This window comes from Cornus florida, unplaced genomic scaffold (assembly GCF_030987335.1).
Source record: "Cornus florida cultivar Cherokee Brave unplaced genomic scaffold, ASM3098733v1 CherokeeBrave_3.0.0_Hap2_Chr11, whole genome shotgun sequence".
Classification (NCBI taxonomy): Eukaryota; Viridiplantae; Streptophyta; class Magnoliopsida; order Cornales; family Cornaceae; genus Cornus; species Cornus florida.
In genome coordinates, this window is record NW_026775581.1 from 36,027,297 (window position 1) to 36,050,983 (window position 23,687).

Here is a 23,687-nt window from a genome sequence, read left to right on the forward strand (position 1 = left end):
TTTTGAGTTGCATACTATTAGTTAATTTCTTGTTTAGCATGTTTTGGCCTCTAAGGAATTGTAATCCTTGTCCAACAAGGAATTATGTTTATAACTCTATAAATGGGTACATATGTGGGTTGAGACTTATGAGATTGAGAGAGATGTAGCCTCATGAGGGAGTTGATGGGTAGAGGTAGTTTATGAGTTAATAAACGAGGAAAAACACCGGTGACACTGATAACGAGGGATTAGGCTCGTGGAGTGGTACATGGTAAAAGAGCATGTATATGGTGTTATTACTCTATTATTGTAATATATCTACAAATCATAGTGGAATCTCTTCTCATCTAAGGACGTAGGCCGATTTTGGTTGAGCAATGTATATCTTATGTTTGTATGTGATTGCTTTGTTGGCTTTCTTTGTGTTTCACATGCTTCCGCTGCCCAACAAATTTGTATCAGAGCTAAAGGTGAAGGAGATCCAAAAAACATAAGAAGTCTCAACATGTACTGCAACAGGCTTCAGTTGTAGGTGAAGTCAATTAGCATGGTTATATAGCAAGGAGCTCGAGTACTCAAGTTGGAGCCTTAGAGGTTTAACTGATCGGGCAGCGTAGAGTGTGGGCAATCGGAGTTTTGCAGAAGGATCATCAAGATTGAAGCTGCAACAGAATTGTCTTCATCACTGCCGTGACAGCAAAAGGAGTGCCTGGATAGAATTTTAACCAAGGTGGATATTGTTGGAAATTGTGTCTCAAATTCTTATTCTAATTAGGATTCTTTTTTTAGAGTTATATTCAATTAGGTAATTTCTTAGTTGGCAAGTTTTGGCTTCTAAGGAATTGTAATCCTTGTCGAACAAGGAATCATGTCTATAACTCTATAAATGGGTACATATGTTGTAGGTTGAGACTTATAAGATTGAGAGAGATGTAGTCTCATAAGGGAGTTGATGGGTAGAGGTAGTTTATGAGTTGATAAAGTAGGAAAAACATTGGTGTCACTGATAGCGAAGGATTAAGCTCGTGGAGTGGTACATAGTAAAAAGGTATGTATATGGTGTTGTTACTCTATTGTTGTAATATATCTACGAATCATAGTGGAATCTTTTCTTATCCATGGTCGTATGCTGATTTTGGCTGAACCCTATATATCTTGTGTTTGTATGTGACTGTTTTGTTGGATCTTTGTGTTTCGCACACTTTCGCGGACTAATAGTTTGAGTATAACACTTATTTTGTTGTTTAAGAAATTGTCATTAAAAATTCGATAAGAAATATATAATTTTTCTTCTCTTATGCCTTGTATGTTTCATTTCAACAATATAAAAGGCTAAAAATAATAAGAAAGTATGGAGTGTTGTCGAGAGATAGAGGATTCTACATCATTGAAGAGTTTGTAGAAATTGGTAAATTCTAGAAGATTTCAGAAGTGTAGTAAGTTTGCAAATATGTATATATTTAGGTAGAGAGTTGTATTAACTAAACTTTAACTATAGATTGTAATGTATCCTAACCAAAGAGGTCTATATATATATGGACCCAAACTCTAAAAGTGAAGTTGAGAGAATAAAATTTAAGTGGAGAGTTGTAGTAACTAAACCTTAACCAATGATTGTAATGTATCCTAACCGTCGATCGGGGAAAATGTTTGTAAGGAGTCAACACCAACTTTAAAAGTGAAGTTGAGAAGTTTTAGGAGTAAGTGAGTGCATAACGTCAAGGGTGTATAAAATGCGTAGTTAAATTTAGTACATTTATACAAAGTGGTGTTTAGTACAAATAAAACATGTAGGTTCGTAGGAGTTGAGAAGTTTTGGGAGTAAGTGAGTGCAAGAATAAAGTTTTGTACGCTTAGAAAGAATAAAATGCTTAGGTACGTATGGGAATAATTGGCGTAGTGTTGGCGAATTTACTAACTAAGCCTGGAACTATCATTTATTAATTGATATTATATAATAGCAAATCATTAAGTTTCACTTATCTCGTTAGTTTTGGAATTAGGAGAAGTAACAAAAGTTTATAATCATCACCATATTAGCCATTCTTATCAAATTGAAAAAGTATACATTCTTAAACATTAAATGTGCACTCACATCTTGAATAACTTTCATTAGTAAATTATTTTATCAAATCCCAATAGAGTTACAAAGTATATTTAGTTGGTGTTTTCATCAGAATAAAAAAAAATGCATAGGTTGCTTACAATGGAAAGTACAAGAAGTATAAAATCATGCGTATATGAGATCCTAATTTCAAGCAATAAAAAAATTAGTCAATTCAAAGGCATCAACCATAGAGTATAGTAGGTTTGGGTAGTATAGATTTTAAATATTAAAATAACAATAAAATTTTTGAAAAACAAGAGGCCTAAAGCCGCATGTTACACGAAAAATAGAGAAAATGTGATTCAATAATATTGATACATATTCCATAATTCATTTGTGCATTACTATTTCATTTCCTTTAACAGGGAATCCATCAGATTTACTAGCAAAAGGAATCCATTAAGGCTTAAACGTGTGACCTACATATGGAAGACAACAATAGATTTTTGCATCTTATATGATCTTTAATATGAGCACAGCTCTTCTTATAAAGCATTGGAGCTACTTAGCTTGTTAAAGCTTCAAAATCTTCTAGATAGGCTAAGCAAAATTCCAATGATAATATTCTATAGGAACCTTAAAACTTTATACATTTCGCACCAAATTTAAAGACAAGAACCTCTTACCCCCTTCCCTCCTTTCCTTTCTTTGTTTAAAAGGGTTGGAGTAGGGGGAATTTAGTTGTGAAGGGTCTAAATTATTATAATACTAAGTATTTGTTAGCAGATATGATAGCCACGGTTATGGAATGACTTACCATATTAGTAGAGATTTATGCTATAGAATAAGTAATAAAATATGCTATGATTTAATTCAGATCTTATTTTATTTTATTTATTATAATATGAGCATGTGCTCTTTTTTATTTATAGATACTAGAGCTGTGAATGAGTGATTCATCTTATTCAAGCCTTTACACAATTCTCAACTTTTTTCTTCTTTTTATATTTCTTCTTAGTCTCAGAGCTAACACCTTTCCACACCTTTTATCAGCCTTGATATTTGTGCGACAGTCATCTTAGGTTGTTTGTGACATCGTGTGATATTGCCTACATATGTTTTTATGTATTCTTGTTTTGTGATCAAAAATATGTATTTTTAAGTTTTACAAATTCTTTTTTACTCTTCTTGGGTTGGGTAAATTGAGATCGTTGGTCTCCAACACCTAGAGAGGGTTTGGTTGAGTCTACAGAGAGGTTCTAGATATTAAGAATGAGGTTGTCTATCTATATGTAAGCGGGCAGCGTTCCTTAAAAAAAGTCTGTATTTGCACTTTTCGGGAATGGTCTAAGGAAACATTGTTATTATTTATGGTTTAAGGAGACATTTTGATTTATTAATAGAATTTGTGGTGTTTTTGGAGTTGTTCAATGTTGTGTGACAGATTATGGCAGATTTAGGGTCCTCGACTGTTGATTTTCTTGGCTCAAGTTTTGTGGGTAGTGGTGCCATTTTTTCCACCAACTCATTAGAAAATCTAGGACTTCAAATCACCACAGTGAAGTTAGATGGCTCCAACTATTTAACTTGGGCACAGTCTGCCAAGATGTTTATTAGTGGCAAAGAAAGATTGGCTATATTACTGGTTCTGAGAAAGAGCCATTTGAGTCAGAGAAGGCATATCCACATTAGTTTGCAGATAACGATATGGTTATATCTTAGCTAGTCAATTTGATACAGCCAAACATAGCCATTGGTTATATGTTTATGAAAACTACTAAGTAGATCTGGGATTTAGTTCAATACACTTATTCTCAGAGGCAGAATAATGCACGGATTTTTCAGTTGGGGCAAAACATCACTAGGATTTCTCAGGGTGACTTGATAGTTTTAGGTTATATCGCCAAGCTGCGTGCTATTTTGGAAGAGATGTCATATTACGATTTCTTCCACTCTTGAAAGGATCCAGATGATATAGTTTTATATGTAGGGATTGTGGAAAAGAATCGAGTGTTTCTGTTTTTTGCTGGGTTGAACGACGAGTTTGAGTACGCTCATATTCATTTATTGGGCTTATCTTCATTCCTTACTATTGAGGATGCACATTCCCATGTGTTGTTAGATAAAAGCCATCAGAATCATCCATTAAGTGTTACTTCTGTTGATCATTTTGCTATGGCAATTTAGGTTCCCAACCTTTCAAGAACTGCACCATCCAAGTTTGTTCAGAATTCTACCACCGGTCTTCCTCTATGACGACAACGTGAGAGATGTGACTATTGTGCAAAAATTGGTCACATCAAATCTCGTTGGTATGCACTACATGGACGCCCATTGCAATAGAAACAATAGCCTCGATCCTCTGCACATTCTGTTACACAACCAGTCTCATTGTCAACTCCTGACAACTCTGCCACTATATCTTCTACCATATTTAGCTTGACTCAAGCTGATTTGGACAAGTTCAAACAATTATTCAAATCAAATGGAGGCATCATCTTACCCAACCTCTACTTATGCCAACTCAGGTACTATTGCATTTGCACATACTGTATTTGCATCTTCGATACCATGGATCATTGATTCTGGTACTTCAAACAGTATGATTGATATGTCTTTATTCTTCCAATCTTATACTATCTGCTTTGGCCATTGCAATGTATGCCTTACGGATGGCTCTCCATCTTCCATTATTGGGAAAGGTCACATATCAGTTACTCCTTCATTAACTATGTTAAATGCACTTCTTGTTTCACAGTTGACTAAAAATCTTATTTCTGGTACTAGCATTACTAAACAATTAAATTAGAGTGTAACGTTTTTCCCTCTCAATGTATTTTTTTGGATCTGGTATCGAAACAAACGATTGGCAGTGGGCGTGAAATGGATAGCCTATACCTGTTGGATGTTCTATTATCACCTCAAGCACATTCAATTTCATTATCAAACTCTGTTTCATCTAATAAAGCTCAACTTATACGTTGGCACATGTATTTAAGACATATTTCTTTCAGTTATTTAAAATATTTGTTTCCTTCCTTATTTGTTAACATGACAGTTTAAGATTTATCCTGTGAGACGTATCACCTGGCTAAACATGTTTGTTCCAATTATCCTACTAGTAGTAATAAATCTATTTTAACACCTTTTGAACGTGTTCATTCACATGTGTAGGGTCCTTACCCAATTACTTCTTGTAATACCCCTAATTTTAAAACGACAGTCTCGGTATTTATTTAATTGTATTAATTTCAATTTATTTGATTAATTGTTTATATGGCTAATTGTTTAATTATTTAATTGATTTAATTGCTTAAGTATTTATTTGAAATGAATTGTTTAATTGATTTTTGTGTGCTAAATGATGAGTGTTAAATTGGTTGAATGTTAGGTGCTTGTTTGTAATTATTAGTTACGAATTAAATGATTTAAATGGTTGTTTTTATTTTTTTTTTCTATTTTATTTTAATGGTTTTGGATAATAGGAATGGACCATCCAATTGAGTCACATGGACTACTTGGATATAAGGCTTAATGGGTACAGATATTACCCATGAAAAGTTATGCATACATACATATATATATATATGGGTATATATGTATATAAGGAGATTATATTTTATTATAATTTTTATCAATTTATATATATATAATTATAAGTAATTGTATATATACTTATATGTCACTTAGCGGATAAATTTATAGGTATTTATGCTTATGTTTATTTTTCTTTTCTTTTTTTGTTAAGTTAGCATAATTGGATTATAAGAAGGATTAGGGTTAGTTTATGCAGTATATATATATAACTATATGTCTGCCAAAGGGTTTCATAAAAACCCTATTCACATAATAAGGAGGCAGAGAGTTCTGAGAGAACGGAGAGAGGAAGAAAGAAAAGATTGGCCAAAAACCAAGGTAGAACCAAGGAGAGAAAGAACAGGTGTTGTTTGTGGGTTGAACCAAGGACAACAGTGGAGTTGAAAGCAGCCAAGAGTTGCCAGAGAACTTGGATGAAGAAGAGAGATTTCAATCCGAAATCTTAGAGGCAAGTTTTGCTTCTATCTCTTTCCCTTAGACTTGTGTTCTATACATGCCTAGGATAACTTCAGGATAATTAATTAAAATTAATAAACTGTTTTGCATGCTAAATTTGATAAATTATAGTATGTATTTTGTGTTTATATAAACTGTTGGCTTTTGGAATTTCTTACATGATTCTTGAATATAATTTATTTAAATTATGCATAAGAGGTTTAAATAATGTTTAGGGTTGTTCTGACTTAAAACAATAGCCTTAGTACCCTTAACGGAGGAGGACAGAGTCACCGGAGCCGGAGAAGACGAATAGCCCAATTTTTACGTCGAACGGTTCAAGGCACACGTCGACCGATTTTCATGAATAAATCGACATCTGCACATTTTCCGTCGACCGGTTTACATAAACCAGTCGACATCTATATTTTCTGTCAACCGGTTTATATAAACCAGTCAACATTTATGTTTTCCTGTCAACACCTACGTTTTCCCGTCAACATCTAGGGAAAAACATGTTGACCGATTTGCCCAGCATAAGAATTTTTGGATTTTTCGCTTAGGGCGTGTTTAGGGCTATTTTAATAACTCAATGTGTCTAAAATTAGCCTAATAAATTACTGATTGCATAATATACCTAAATATGCTAATTATGGGATTTAATTAACTTAAAAGTTAGTTAGTGGATGTAGATGATGTTAAACTATTTTAAATTAAATACTTGAAGTTAAATAGTTTAATTATGCTATTGAGGTTTAAGCAATCTATTTGAGATATATGTTAATTTCTTATTGTGTAAATTAAATGCAGGCTACTTAGAATTGTTATCTTTGCTTACTTATATGCAAGATTAGCTATATGGTTTTTATCATGTCTTATTTCTGGATTTATTTGATGCACTACTTATTCTATTGCATTATTTATTGATTGTATGCATTTTATGCACTAGTACGGGATAATAGCATATTAGGGATGGATTAACTAAAAATATTAAATCCTACCTATTTATATATGACGTAGTAGATTAACTAAAATGTTAAATCCTACATATATTCATGTCAGGTCAACTGATTCAGTTGGATGGCATAACGGATATTTTATTTTTTGTTTTAGGATAAATTATATATATATATATATATATATATATATATATATATATATATATATATATAGTTACGAGCCATGATTTGAGCTTGAGTCTTAGGATCTATGGTTAGGGCACATAAATTGCCAGGGATGTGTAACTATCTATAGTATAGTTGTGTGCCCTGGTAGGTCTAGGTACTCATGCCCACTGTATATGCGTTTTGTATGTTGCCTACTATTCTGGTAAAGGCAACCCTATAGTCTAGTGAGTTTCCTTTAGTGTGTACTTATATACGGACTATTAGATATTGTTGTGTTGACAAGGATGTATACGTGTATCTGATCTCTGCTTGGATTGTAGTAGAGTAGAAATTATTCGTAGGCCTAGCCTACTTTTATTTTTTAGGTGTTTGACAGTTCCAGTCTTAACGCTTGATTATGCCAAGCAGAGATAGTTATTCACTCTTCCGACTCTACATAGGACTCTTCTGCATGTTTTAGTTTTGGATTTTATTTCAGTTTCAGTTAAGGCATTATTAGGGATCCATTCGATGGATTCATGAGTTGTAATGATATTCGAGGATTTGGATCTTTATTTTAAAGGCTTAATTATTATTTAATTTAAGGATTTTATTTTAGTTTTCTTTCTGCTTATTTATTTATTCTTATTCTTTTTGTACTTAATGCCTGTTAAATTCTTTAATTGTTTGATATTTTCCTCGGGTTTGGGCTTAGGCCTGATCAACCCATGTCTCGGAGTCGAGGGGTATCACAGTTAGTATCAGAGCATTCTAGGTTCAAGTGTCTCTAGGATTCTTTCGTGTAAGACTTCGGCATAACGTATTCTTTTATTTAGGATTTGTTGTATTCTTTTACGGTCCACTTAAATCGTACTAATGTCTATCTTTTGATGTTAACAAAATGGTTAATGCTAAAAGAAGTTAGGACAATCAGAGAAATAAGCAGCGAAGGGGAACGGCACGTAGGTAGCAGGATTCCCTACGGCGTCAACAAATGGAGGAAGAACAACAACTGCCTAGGTTTCAGGAGGTGGAGTATGAGGAAGATGGTCAGTTGCACATCGAGTAGGAGGAAGTATAACAGACTCAAGAGTCTCAGGATCGGGGCCACACTCAGGGCAGGGATCAAGAGTATTCTCCTCAGTTAGTTTACATCATTGCTCAGGCTGTAGCAATAGGCATAACAATTGCACTTCAGAATCAACCGCATATTCAGCAGACACTAGTAGCAATACCAATGGTTCAGAATATGTTTAAGGGTCATTGCTTTTCCTGTAGAGATTATGGGCATACAGCTAAAGAATGTCCTGGGTTAGCTCATGGATAGTAGAATGGGGGACTACAAGAAGGACAAGGTCAGCCATAGGCTAAACAACTGAGAGAGCAATTTAGTACCTTCAAGGGTAGTTTTTATAAGTGTGGAGAGCTTGGCCACACTTCTAGGCAGTGTCCTAAATGAGGATATACCGGGCCATCTAAGAAGGAGGGTACCGAATCACAAGGAGGAATGCTCTTTTAGGAGTTATAATTAGTACTAGTAGTAGTGGGAGTATTGTTAGAAGTGTGGTAATGTTAACTCACGTATACTAGTATTATTTTACCTTTAAAGATTATATGATAATTATTTTTTTGGAAGTTTATGATTAAAAGAAGTTCTTAATAAAGTGAACTGGTGATTTTCATATCTCTGTTTTATTTCATAAGAGCATTTTGTGGTATTTGCATAATGGGTTTACTAAACCATATTAGAAAGTGTATGTTGTGATAATAAAGGAGTATCATAAAGGATTGATTGGTATTTAGGCAGGTAAACAAATTTTGCTTATAACTACATTGTGTGGATACAAGACGGTTACCCATAAATTTATAAAAGAAACTTGTGGTAATCAATTCTGTAAGTTTGATTTTAAAGGAAGGATTCCCAAGAAAGAGTGATATCCTAAATATGAGTAGATTTTATAGTGCATTATATACTATATGTGTTTTGCTCTACGGAGTATTCAAAAACTAGTGTTTATAGTTTAATTTGTAACACAAGTATGTGATTGACCACATAGTATTTTTACACCTATAGGCGTACCGCTATTTTATGTGAGAGTGATGAGCCTGCGACACTAGATATTGGTAGACTTAAATTTTTAGCCAATCTATTAGTCTTGGACATGCATTCTTATAACATGATACTTGGGATGGATTGGTTATCTCACTACCATACCCAAGTTAATTATTATGATAGGTCAATTATTTTCACTATACCTGATAAGGGTATGTACGTCGTCGCTATGCCACGTTTTAATGGGGTTTCTAGCACGTATTTGTTTTACATTAAAGAGGAGATCGAGGAGGAGGTTACTGTATCATTGGATGGTATACCAATTATACAGGAATATTTGAATGTTTTCTAAGAAATTCTAAGGTTGCCACCAAGTTGAGAGACAGACTTCGTGATTGACTTAGCTCCAGGCATTGTGCCTATTGTTAGGGCACCATATAGGATGAGACCAGTGGAGATGCTCGAACTAAGGTATCAGATTCAGTAATTACTCAGTCAGGGTTTTATTCGTAGGAGTATTTCACCTTGGTGAGCACCAGTTTTGTTTATGAAGAAGAAGGATTGATCACTTCGCTTATGTATAGATTACAGGGAGTTGAATAAGGTTACTATTCGTAATTAGTACCCTTTGGCTATGATTGATGGTCTTTTTGATCAATTGAAGGGAGCTACTTATTTCTCTAAGATTGATTTGCATTCTGGATATCATCAACTTCGGGTTAGGGAGCAAGATGTTCCTAAGACAACGTTTCTCATTAGATATGGTTCTTATGAGTTCCGTGTCATGCCTTTTGGTTTGACTAACGCACCAGCAGTATTTATGAATTTAATGAGCAGAATCTTTAGGGTTTATTTAGATCAGTTTGTCATCGTATTTATTAATGATATCTTGATTTATTCTAAGTCAGAGGAAGATCATGCTATACATCTTCGCACAGTGTTACAGACATTTCGTGAACATTAGTTATTTGCCAAGTTTGAGAAATGTGAATTTAAGCAGCGAGACACATAGTGTCTGAAAAGGGAATAACAGTGGATCCAGCTAAGGTCTCAGTAATGGTAGAGTGAGGACAATCTACTACCCCTTCGGAGATACGGAGTTTTCTAGGATTGGCAGGATACTATCGCAGATTCATTCAGGGGTTCTCGAAGATAGCAGGACCACTTGCTCATCTGACTAAGAAGGGTGTACGGTTCGTATGGGATGAACATTGTCAGAAAGTTTTTGATGAGCTAAAGAGTAAGTTGACTTCTGCACCGGTTTTGTCTACATCGCAGAGTGGGATAGAGTATCTTGTCTACACGAATGCTTCTTTACAAGGTCTCAAGTGTGTTTTGATGCAGGGGGAGCGACCAATTTCGTATGGATCTCGTAAGCTTAAGCCTCATGAGTTTAATTATTCGACACATGATTTGGAGTTGGCAGCTGTGGTCTTTGCCTTGTGTATTTGGAGGCATTATCTGTTGGGAAAGTCCTTTAGATTATTTAGTGATCACAAGAGTCTGCAGTATTTGTTCACTCAGGAGGAACTGAATATGAGACAGCGCCGATGGTTAGAGTTCGTGAAAGACTATCATTTCTCTATATAGTAACATCCAGGGAAAGTGAATATGGTGGCAAATGCACTCAGTTGTCGACCCTATGCTAGTCTATCTGCATTATTCGCCATTGAGTGGGATGCTTTAAAGATAGTTGATGAGTTGTCTGATACTTTTATACCTTGCATGGTAGTTACACCTTCTATCATTCACAAGGTATTGAAGGTATAACTCATAGATCAGCAGTGCATTAATAAAGTTATAGAGATAGCTTCTTGGGAGGTTCTATTCTATCATCTTGGAACTGAATGAGGCTTGAGGTACAAACAGCGTTTGTGGTACCTTCTGTTGATAATTTGAGGAAGGATGTGATAACTGGACTCACCATTCTAAGTTTTTTGTTCATCTAGGAGGAGATAAAATGTATTAAACTATGAAGCGACAGTTTTGGTGGGCAGGTATGAAAAAAGGCATTGCTATCTTTGTTTCTAAGTGTAGTACTTACCAGATAGTTAAGATTGATCATCACAGACACCCAAGTTCTCTACAACCACTACTTATATTAGAGTGGAAATGGGAGAGCATTTCTATGAATTTTGTAGAGGGATTGCCTAATTCATTTAAGGATCATAATTCTATTTGGGTTATCGTTCATAGGTTGACTAAATCATCTCATTTCTAGCTTATTCATACTAATTTCACTTCGGAATAGTTAATAAGACTTTACATTACAGAGATTGTAAAGTTACATGGCATTTTGTTATCTATTATATTGAAAACGGATTCAAACTTTGTGTCGGCATTTTGGAAGAGTTTTCAACAGGCTTTGGGTATCAAGTTGCATCTTAGTACTGCTTATCATCTTCAAACTGATGGGCAAACCGAGTGGGTTAATCAGATTATGGAGGATATGCTTTATTCTTGTGTCTTTGATTTTAATGGTCATTAGGATGACTATTTGCCACTTGTGGAGTTTGCATATAACAATAGTTTCCACAAGACTATTGGTATGGCACCATTTGAGGCATTATATGGTCGACCAGATAGATCTTCTATTTGTTGGATGAAAGTTGGAGAGAGTAGATTTTTGGGTTCTGAATTCATTAAGAATACCTCAGAAAAGATTGCCCTTATTAAGGATCTCATGCACACTGCCCAGAGTAGGCAGAAGAGTTATACAGATCACCTATGAAGGGAGTAATGCACTTTGGGAAGAAAAGGAAGTTGTCACCGTGGTTTGTCGGTTCTTTTATGATTACGGATCAAGTTGGAGCTATAGCTTATCGGTTCGCACTTCTAGATCACTTACATCGTGTCCACAACGTGTTTAATGTTTCAATGTTGTGAAAATTTCTGCGAGACGAGGATCAGTATCAATATATCGATGTTGGTGAGATTGAGTTGCAACCGGATGCAACTTATGTGGAGCCACCGTGTCATATTATAGACTGTATGGACAAAAATTCTTCACAACAAGGTCAGATCATTAGTGCGTGTCCAGTGGAGTCACCATAGTGAGGCTGAGTCCACGTAAAAACGGGAGGATGTCAATTGCTCACAGTTTCCAGAGATAATGGAATAAGGTAAGGGCGAATTCCGAGGATAGAATTTCTTTTGTTAGGGGGGAAAAATGTAATACTCCTAATTTTAAAAGGATAGTCTCGGTATTTATTTAATTGTTTTAATTTCAATTTATTTGATTAATTTTTATATGGCTAATTGTTTAATTATTTAATTAATTTAATTGCTTAAGTATTTATTTGAAATGAATTGTTTAATTAATTTTTGTGTGCTAAATGATAAGTGTTAAATTGGTTGAATGTTATGTGTTTACTTGTAATTATTAGTTACGAATTAAATGATTTACATGGTTGTTTTTAGTTGTTCTATTTTATTTTAATAGTTTTGGATAATAGGAATGGACCATCCAATTGAGTCACATAGACTACTAGGATAAGAGGCTTAATGGGTACAGATATTACCCATGGAAAGTTATGCATATATATATATGGGTATATATATATATAAGAATATTATAGTTTATTATAATTTTTATCAATTTATATATATATATATATATATATATATATATATGTATATATATAATTATAAGTAATTGTATATATATGTAATACCCCAATATTTTAAAGGATTTATTAATTGGGATTAATTAGTTTTATTTTATTTAAAAATAATTTGTTTGATTTAATTAGAATTAATTGCATTTATTTTATTTTTAAATGATTTGTTTTATTTAATTAAGTGTTAGATTAATTGTCTTATTTTAATTAAGTTATATTTCGTGATTATGTATGATGATTGATTATTTGTGTGCTTAATTATTAATTAAATTGTTGGCATGTTGATTTTATTGGTATGGTATGACTTAGTTATAAATTCTTGCTTGTTTATGTGCTTCATGTAATTAGTTATTTTAATTTAAGTGTTTATTTAATTATTTTATTTGTTTAAATTAATTAGATTGGGCTTAAAAAAAGTTGGACCAAAGGATGTGGTCTTAGGCTTGGATAAAGCCTTATTGGGTTAATTAATACGGACCCATGGTTATAAAGATATTTAAATAATTATCTTTGCATAATTTTATTTATATGTTTAATTATATGTATATAAATATAATTAATTAATTATTATTATGGAAGGATATATCTGTATATATTAATTTATATATATATATATATATATATATATATATGACTTAATTAATTAATGGTTAATTATGGAAGGTTATCTACATATATATATTATATAATATGTGTGTATATATTTTATATTATTTGATTTGGATTTTAATGTGTATAAATTATACACATAAGGTTTAGGGTTGAAAGTTTTCCACGTTAAAAAATAAGAAAGACAAAGAGAGAAGAAAAGAAGGTTGACAAGGGGGATGCCAGATTTGGAAAAAGGACACTGGAATTGGAAGAGACAATCAGCTTGAAGCATCTATTTCGGTTCGAAACCTTCAGGCGAGTTCTTCTCTAACTTTCCTCTTAGAACTCATAAGGATTTTACCTTGAGTATCAATGTATAGATTAATAACCATGGTTAGATCGGAGCAATTAAAAGCATAAATTATGATTTTTGAATTATCGGATTTTAATTGCATATATATATATATATATATATATATGGGTGTTGTATATATTTTTAAAGTGAATGGTTATGCTTGATCTATGACCCAAAAGGGTTATTTAGAGTTTATAGAATTTCTAGGAATTTTTTATAATTTTCTAGATTGCTTTTATGTTTTTAGAGAATTTATTGGATTTATTTTAAATTTACTTTTGGGTATTATATACATATATTATATTTTTATTCATTACTGGAAGCGTAACTGTTTCGGGGGTTACACAAAAGGAGTTGGATTCTGTGTGGCACGGCACACAACCCTTTCGGTGGAACCTAGGATGGTCCTGATGATATGCGGATGATTTAATGCGGGCGTGTGCATAGGAAGTTGGTACAATCGCTGAACTGGGCTATATGATTAATTTAATATAAATAGATTGATCCAGTGTGATGCAGTCCTATGGGGATTCAGTGTACCATAGATTTGAGCCTCAGATGCGGCTGGATCAAAAGAGAGATTGATATAGTGTAGCACAGATGTATGGAGGTGTGGTAAAATGATCTGGTGTGACGCGCGCACAGGACAAGTTACATCCAGCGAATAACAGAGTGTCACGTCAGCCAGAAGGAGAATCAGGCACGTAGGCAGTGCATGAGAGCATATAAGCACGCATGAGGTCAGTTGCCAGTGCTAGGTGGTGCGTAGAGGCGCGTTTAGAGTCTTTCGGCACGTGTGTCGGTGCGTAGGGGCGCATGAGGTGGTATTTAAGGCTCGGTAGGGTCCTGTGGGGTCCAGTGAATTTTCAGATTTAATTTCAAGGCTGTTAGGGTTGAAAACAACCACTAGAGGAGATATTCTCTGTGTTCTGAGAGCCATAGAGTATCACATCGGTATTTAATGGGCGTATATATAATTAATTAATAATTGAGGATGGAAGAAGGTGTGTGTGTGTGTATATATATATATATAATCATTTATATATGTGTATATATAATTTAATTAATTTATGAGTTGTATGGAATGATGTTTATATACGTATATATTGAAATATATTTATATATGATTTTGAATAATAAAGGATCATTAGGGAAGGTGTTATATATATATATAAGAGGTTTAAATAATGTTTAGGGTTGTTCTAGACTTAAAACAGTAGTACTCTTAATGAAGGAGGACGGAGTCGCCGGAGCCGGAAAAGACGAACAACCTAGTCTTTACGTCAACCGGTTTAGGGCACACGTCAGCTGGTTTTTATGAATCGGTTGATGTCTGCACACTTTCTGTCGTTTGGTTTACATAAACCAGTCGACATCTATGTTTTCTGTCAACCAGTTTACATAAACTAGTTAACATCTACGTTTTCCTGTCAACATCTTTATTTTTCCATCAACATCTGCGTTTTCCCGTCAACATCTAGGGAAAAACATGTCGACCGATTTGCCCAGCGTAAGAAGTTTTGGATTTTTCGCTTATGCCATGTTTGGGGCTATTTTAATAACTCAGTGTGTCTAAAATTAGCCCAATAAATTTCTGATTGCATAATATACCTAAATATGCTAATTATGGGACTTAATTAACTTAAAAGTTAATTAGTGGATGTGGATGATATTAAACTGTTTCAAATCAAATACTTTAAGTTAAATAGTTTAATTATGCTATAGAGGTTTAAGCAATCTATTTGAGATGCATGTTAATTTCTTATTGTGTAACTTAAATACATGCTACTTAGAATTGTTATCTTTGCTTACTTATATGCAAGATTAACTATATGGCTTTTGTCATGTCTTATTTTTGGGTTTATTTGATGCATTACTTATTCTGTTGCATCATTTATAGATTGTATGCATTTTATGCACCAGTATGGGATGGTGCATATTAGGGATGGATTAACTAAAAACATTAAATCCTACCTATTTATATGTAATGGAGTGGATTAACTAAAATATTAAATCCTACATATATTCGTGTCAGGTCAACTGATTTAGTTGGATGGTATACCAGATATTTTATTTTATGTTTTAAGATGGATTTTATATATATATATATATATATATATATAGTTATGAGCCATGATATGAGCTTAAGTCTTAGGATCTATGGTTAGGGCTCATATATTGTCAGGGATGTGTAGCTAGATATAGTGAGTTATGTGCCTTGGTAGGTCTAGGTACTCATGCCCACTATATGTGTGTTTCGTATGTTGCCTACTATTCAGGTTGAGGTAACCCTATAGTTCAGTGACGTTCCTTTAGTGTGTACTTATATACGGACTAATAGATATTGTTAGGTTAACTAGGATATATACATGTATCGGGTCTCTGCTTGGATTGTAATAGAGTAGAACTTGTTCGTGTGCTTGATCCACTATTATTTTTCAGGTGTTCGACAATTCCAGTCTTAGTGCTTGATCTTGCCGAGCAGAGATAGTTATTCACTCTTCCGACTCTACGTAGGACTCTTCTACATGTTTTAGTTTTAGATTTTATTTCAGTTTCAGTTGAGGCATTATTAGGGGTCCATTCGATGGATTCCCGAGTTGTAATGATATTCGAGGATTTGGATATTTATTTTGGAGGCTTAATTATTATTTAATTTAAGGATTTTATTTTAGTTTTCTGTCTGCTTATTTATTTATTCTTATTCATTTTGTACTCAATGCTTGTGAAATACTTTAATTGTTTGATATTTCCCTTGGGTTTGAGCTTGGGCTTGATTAACCCATGTCTCGAAGTTGAGGGGTATCACACTTCTAGCCTTAGATTTTAATATTTTGTATTGTTAATTGATGATCATAGTTATGTTATATGGGTTTATTTTATGAAAACCAAAAATAAGGTGTACACCATTTTAAAAAAATTTATGACAATAGTTCAGACTCAATATGGTTGTACCATGAAAAAATTCAGATCTGACCAGGGTACGGAGTACACTTATAGGGAGGTACAGCAGTTATGTATAGAATTTGGGATTGAACATTAGATGTCTAATGTTAAATCCCTCAACAGAATGGCTGTTTTGAAAGAAAGAATCACCACATCCTGACTTAGCCAGAGCAATCTGCATTGGTATAAATGTTCCCCAATCATTTTGGAAAGATGCAGTTCTTAAAGCTGTCTACATCATTAATAGAACTCCTTCTAGGGTTTTTAACTTTGCAGCCCCCCACTCTCAATCTTACATCCAAATTCATTTTATTTATTTATTTATTTACTATTATTCCTTCGCGAGTGTTCGAGTGTGTGTGCTTTATTCAGTAGTTGGGGCAAACTCGTACAAAGCTTAACCCCAAGGCTTTAAAGTGTGTTTTTTTTGGCTATTCTTACTCTCAAAAAGGTTATAGGAGTTACCATCCTCCTAGTAGTCAGCGGTTTATATCCATGGATGTTTCTTTATTTGAGCATACACCATACTATAGTTATTCAGTTGGTTCTCAAATTGAATGGTTCCCATTGAATACAATTAATGATCACCTTGTTCCGTCTTCAACTCCTCTACCGTTGCCTATTTCTTCTTCTATTATTCCTTCTCGTAATACCCCTCCGGCAGTGGAAATTGTTCCTTTTCCACAGGTTTATAGTCGGAGATAACAAGTATAAACTTCTACTCCCATGATCGACTGCCTTGTACCTTCGGCACTAGCTCCGCCTTCTTAAGTTATTATTTCGCTTGATGATCGCCCCATTGCTCTTCAGAAAGGTAAACATTCTTGCACTTTCCCTATTTTTAATTTTGTTTCTGATTGTGCTCTCTCACCCTTCTATCAAAGTTTTCTTGTTTCTATTCCCTCGGTTCCTCTTCCTTCTAGTGTTGCAGATGCACTAGCACAACCTCAATAGCGTGATGCTATGACAGAAGAACTACAAGCACATGAGAAAAATCATACTTGGGACATGGTTCTACTTCGTATTGGACGAAAGGTTGTGGGTTATTGTTGGGTGTTTACAGTTAAGCATAATCTAGATAGGTCAGTTGCCAAAGGTTATGCTCAAACTTATGGCATAGATTATCAGGAGACTTTTGCCCCTATTGCCAAAATGAATACCATTTATGTATTATTTTTTGTTACTGCGATTTGATCTTGGCCTCTATTTCAGTTAGATGTCAAGAATGCCTTTCTCAATGGTGATTTGCAGGAGGAGGCGTATATGGTTCCCCCTCCAGGCTTTCGTTCTCCTACTCATTATAGTATAGTCTGTCATTTTCGTCATTCCCTGTATGGCCTTAAGCAGTCTCCTCGAGCTTAGTCTGATCGTTTTGGCACTGCCATGCTTAAGTTTGGTTTCCATTAGAGCGCAGCTGATCACACCTTATTCTTACGTCATTCAGGTGATAAGACAAATGCTCTTATTGTGTATGTCGATGATATTATTCTTACAGGAGATGATACTGTAGGAATTACTGAGGTTAAGAGCTATCTTGGCCGTCAGTTTGAGATTAAGGATCTTGGTCCTTTTCGGTACTTCTTCAGTATTGAGGTGGCTCGCTCCAAGGATGGTATTTCGATCTCTCAGTGCAAGTGTGATCTTGACTTGCTTTTTACTTCTAGTTAGCTTGGCACTCGTCCTGCTGATACTCTGATTGAGCAGAATCATCGGTTGGCTGATTTTGAGGGGGAGTTGTTGTCGGATGTTGGTAGTATCAACGATTTGTTGGGAAGCTCATCTATTTATCCATGACTCGACCTAACATTACTTATATCGTGAGCGTCATGAATCAATTCATGCACTCTCCCTGCACCCTTTACCTTGATGCAGCTATTCGGATCCTTTGCTACTTCAAATGGTGTCCAGGCCGTGGTATTTTGTTTGTCAATCATAGTCACTTATGTGTTGAGGCTTGGATAGATGTCGATTATGCAGGATCAGTTTCAGATAGGAGGTCAACTTTGGGCTATTGTATCACTATTGGTGGCAACTTGGTTACTTGGAGTAGTAACAAGTAAGATGTTGTCTCTCGATCTAATACAGAGGCAGAGTATAGGGCTATGGCTCTTGGAGTATGTGAGTTTCTATGGCTGAAAACATTGATAACAGACGTGTGCCTTCCAGTGTCGTTTCCATTCTCACTTTACTGCGACAAGTCTGCCATTAGCATAGCAGCAAATCCTATTCAGCATGACAGGACTAAGCATATAGAGGTGGACCGTCACTTCATTCGAGAGAAGATCATCTCTGGTCAAATTTGTACTCCATTTGTCACAAGCTCTAAGCAACATGTAGACATTCTTACAAAGGGCATCAGTAAGATTGTGTTTGAGAATGCATTGTCCAAGTTGGGCATTTCAGATATCCACGCACAACTTGAAGGGGAGTGTTAGCAGATATGATAGCTACAATTTATGGAATGACTTATTATATTAGTAGAGATTTGATTATGCTATAGAATATGATGTGATTTGATTTAGATTTGATTTTATTTCATTTCTTGTAATATGAGTATGTGCTCTTTTTTATCTATAAATACTAGAACTGTGAATGAGTGATTCATCTCATTCAAGCCTGTATACAATTCTCTCCTTTATATATATATATATATATATATATATATATATATATATATATTTCTTCTGTGTTTATAGTTATTAATTAAGTAAATTTACATGAGACAAAGGTTAATTGTGTTACCTTATAATCGTTACACACAAAAGTAACTTAAAATTTATATGAAAGCAATGTACGTAGAATGCAGGAGCAAAAACCCTATTGCAACAGGGTAGAAGCAAAACCAAATCAAACAATATAAAGTCCCATGATAATTGCACGCGTGATTATCCACTATTTTATATATATTATAGTACCTTGACATCCCTCGTAGAACTCGAGCATAGAAGACTGAGTACACATACGAACTGAAGCAACAAACCCTTCTCCTCTGTGCAATGCTTGTTGAAGTCCTGTCTTAAAACTTTCAAGCATTTTAGAACGTAAATGTCCCAACATGGTAATGTAAGCGGGATGCACTATCTGCACGATACATAAAAAATGAGCATGTGAAAAAGATATATGTATTTATAGAAAAGCAAATGAATAATATTTACTACCTCTGTCCCTAAATAGAAGTCCATGTTTAGAAATTTGAGTTTTTAAGGGGACATGCAATTAATGCATTGTCCTCTTTTAAAATTACCAAATTGTCATTTTTAATTTAAATATATATAGTTACAAAGTTTGAAATTTTTAAAAAGATAAAGGATAATGATGGGAATATAATGAAAAGATGCTTTGACATTTTAAAAAGAACACCTAGGATATGTAAAAAGAGAAAAATTGACTACTAATTAGGGATGGAGGAAGTATCTAAGTAGATGAATAATATTTATCATCACTGTACTAATGCTAACTGATGAAAAATATGATGCTACAGTCATGGTTAGTTAACATGGATGGTACATGTCAAATTTTTTAGGCAAAAAATCATTGATCCATCGTTCTTCTAATGGAGGGACTACATCTAGGACCTCTTAATGTGCAAAAAGTGACTGCTCAAATTTTATTACCTTTTCACTGAGTACAGAAAAGGACCACAGATTGGCCAACAATTAATATATTTTACGGTTTCATCAGTCATTAATTTACTGTTTGCTCAGTAGGCATCTGAATTCTATCATGAAAGAGAAAAAATGAAATAATAATAATAATAATAATAATAAATAGACTATTATTTACTGTTTGCTCAGTGGGCATCTGAATTCTTTCGCCGGTTGCTTACTGAAGTAGCCATATGTTTGCCCTAGAAAACAGCATTAGCCAATTTCTGTAGAGCTAATCTGAGCAGGGTTTGGCTCCTTGCATACATTTCAAGTCTTACTTTGTATATTGTGCTTTATATTTCTTTATCTAGCTTCAGCCGTTTTAGATCCCTTCGAGTCAAATAGTAGTTTGAAGGGGACTTCAGGTTTGTCACTTTGACAACTAACAAAATGTGATGGGATCTTCCAGATGCTCACAGATTAGAGCTTAGGGGCAAGGTTGATGCATGTTTCCTTCTTGTTTTTTCACATGTGCTGGCCCTCTTGACTCTTGGTGGTACGTAGTGACTTCCCTATAAATGCTATGGTTCAAATAGGTTTGATAGAATGACTTAACAAAATGTTGTCCCAAGTCCCAACTATATGGGTTGACTACATAAATCATTTACGTTCCAACTTTATGGGTTGACTACATAAATCATTCGTGTTCCGTCATTATGCTATATTTGAGGTCATAATTTTTTTTAAAATTACATTTTATTAGATCTTTTCTTACTACCTCAACTCATGTCCATTTAGATATGCACCTAGCAAGCATAGCTAATGATTCACGTTCCCTATAGAATTACTTGGGGAAAAAAAAAGGTGAACTATATATATATTTTTGATAAGTATAAAAAAAGGAAGTAACTATGTTAAACATTCAACATTAAGTAAAAATATAAATTTAACCTAAAAAATTAAAAATTAAAAATAAAAAGGATGTTATAAAATATGATTTTTCTAGTCATACAACTACGTCCTTGGTTTTTATTACTTCATAAATACAACACAGTCATATACTAACACCCAAATAACATACTCGGGTTCATGTAAAATAGAACTCAACCGATGTTAGTTTTGGTCCTCCCCTTCCCAATGTGAATCATAGTAGTCTTCCTCACTGGTACAATGAGTGGCCTTCATTGCACATTACCAATTCATCGTAGTAAATATCACTCACGTTATCAAATGCATTAAATAAAGATAAGTATTCACTATTATAACATCGCATACCACTATGAAATAAGGATAGCCACCCCAGCACCATTCCCTTCTCTACATCTCATAATGCCAGAAATGTTCAGCAGAGATCCTTAAAAATTACCCCCCCAACCCAAAAAAAAAAAAAAAACACACACACACACAAAATAAAATAAATGCAACCAAACAAGAAACAATCTATATGACCAGATTATCAAAATTATATATACTGAAATTGCTGCACTGCACGTGAATTAACATGCAGTTTTTTCAGTTTGTTTGCAGCAGATATCATCAGCCTGGAAATTTATCAAGTCTGTAATGTTAACCACAAATGTGCAAAAAAAACTATATCGCAAACCATTCTTGGTTGATCCAATTAATCTCAATTATTGTGTTGAATATCTAAAGATATGGTGTAGTTCGAATTTCTTAGAGAAATTGTAAGATGACCTTTGCCTTGATGGAGCTCCTTGGTGCTAGCTACTAAACTAAGCAGCATAGCAAATCTCTGGTAATAAATTTCAAAATCTGAACGATGTGAAAGCAAAAATGCTTGCTTCTAAAAGTAAGCTGGTGCCTGCAGTTAGCACCAATGATTATAGCTAAATATTACAGGCCCCATTCACTTAAAAGTTTTTTTTGGAAAGAAAATTTGCATCTCAGGTAGCTTAAGAAGGCGATCGTCATATAATCATTATTCAAATTCATTAGTGTTTAACTTTTAGATGATTATATTTGCAATAGGTTAGACAACCTGAGAAACAAACAACCCAAATAAAAATATGGAATCTATTAATGACCTAAAAAAATATGACGGAAATGACTAAAAATGTGTCACCTGCAACATTTTCGACTCCAATTCTTGTTGTTTTGCATTTCTCACGCCTTCATCAAAGTACATGGCCTCCAGTTCATAACTATAGAAAAGAATACGTAGAGTAAACAAGCAAGATCAAAGGGTCCAAATCAATTTAGTAAAGGAACATTATCTCAGAAAATAACCAACAAGAGGATTAGAGCAAAAAATTCAACATCTCCAATTTTGATTTCAGAAAAGTATTATGAAGTTTTAGAAAGTTCAAAAGGACAAAAACTGAAACAAGTACAATAGCTCTTAATTTTCACTTTCACTTGAGCTTTCCACCCCTAAAAAGCAGAACCAATACAAGAATAAGTTCTTGATAAGCACAGAACCATTAATGATCATCAATTTTGCCTTGGTCCAAATCAAATGGGATTGGCCACATAGATTCTCTTCTTTCATTTTTTTCTATTATAAGTCATGCCTCCTATGACACATACCAGTTCAATAGGACTTAAAGACATCAAAGTTACCAGATTAACATTTAGAATAATGTATCAATTTGCATAATTGACATCAAAGTTACCAGATTAACATTTAGAATAATGTATCAATTTGCAAATTAAGCATGCATTGCATGAGGTTTTGGAGCATAATTGAGATGACTATTTAGGGTAAGGTGCAAAAAACCTTCTTGAATATTGGTCATTTGTAATTAATCCTCTTGAATTACAATTTGTCCATTTAAATTAATTAAATTTTTACAATTAACTCCTAATGTGACATCTCCCGTCAACTAACTGGTAATAATGAAAATAGTAAAAAATAATTTTACCCCCTCTATAAAACTGCATTGTTTTGGCAAATATCTACTTAGATTGATGATGTGAAAGGAAGAAATCTCAACAACCAATTAGAATGCGACAAGTCATCCAACCTTTTTCCCTTTTTATATTTTTTGCCCTTTGAGTACCCAACCACACACTGACGCACGCAACAGTAAACATTCTTCCTCTTGTTTCCTCACATGCATCTAAAACTACGTCGTTTGGTTATTCCCTTAGGCCATTCTGTATATACACACACATATATATTTATATATATACATCTTCACTGTTCATCTTCTTCACAGCACATCTTCAGTTTTAGTATCTTCTTTAATTGCAGAAGCCAACTTTCTATTTGTGGAATCTCATGTTGGAGTTGGGTTCCCCTACACAAACACATCCTCTGATCTCACCAAATTGGATGATGGGTTTGTGGGTAATTCAATAATTAATCATATTTAAATCACAAATTGCAATCATTTTATTTTTCTTAG

The 23,687-nt window shown here is 34.0% G+C and overlaps 1 protein-coding gene across 1 annotated transcript in view; it reads right to left on the minus strand.

Annotated features, from left to right (window-relative positions):
* LOC132280954 (protein ROOT HAIR DEFECTIVE 3 homolog 2-like) overlaps positions 1 to 23,687 on the minus strand; it is a 51,450-nt gene that overhangs the window by 8,951 nt on the left and 18,812 nt on the right. The window contains exons 13-14 of the mRNA XM_059782701.1: positions 22,403 to 22,481; positions 19,648 to 19,813 (exon numbers count right to left, since the gene is read on the minus strand). Of these exons, the coding sequence (XP_059638684.1) occupies positions 19,648 to 19,813; positions 22,403 to 22,481 (245 nt within the window). The remainder of the gene's footprint in view (positions 1 to 19,647; positions 19,814 to 22,402; positions 22,482 to 23,687) is intronic.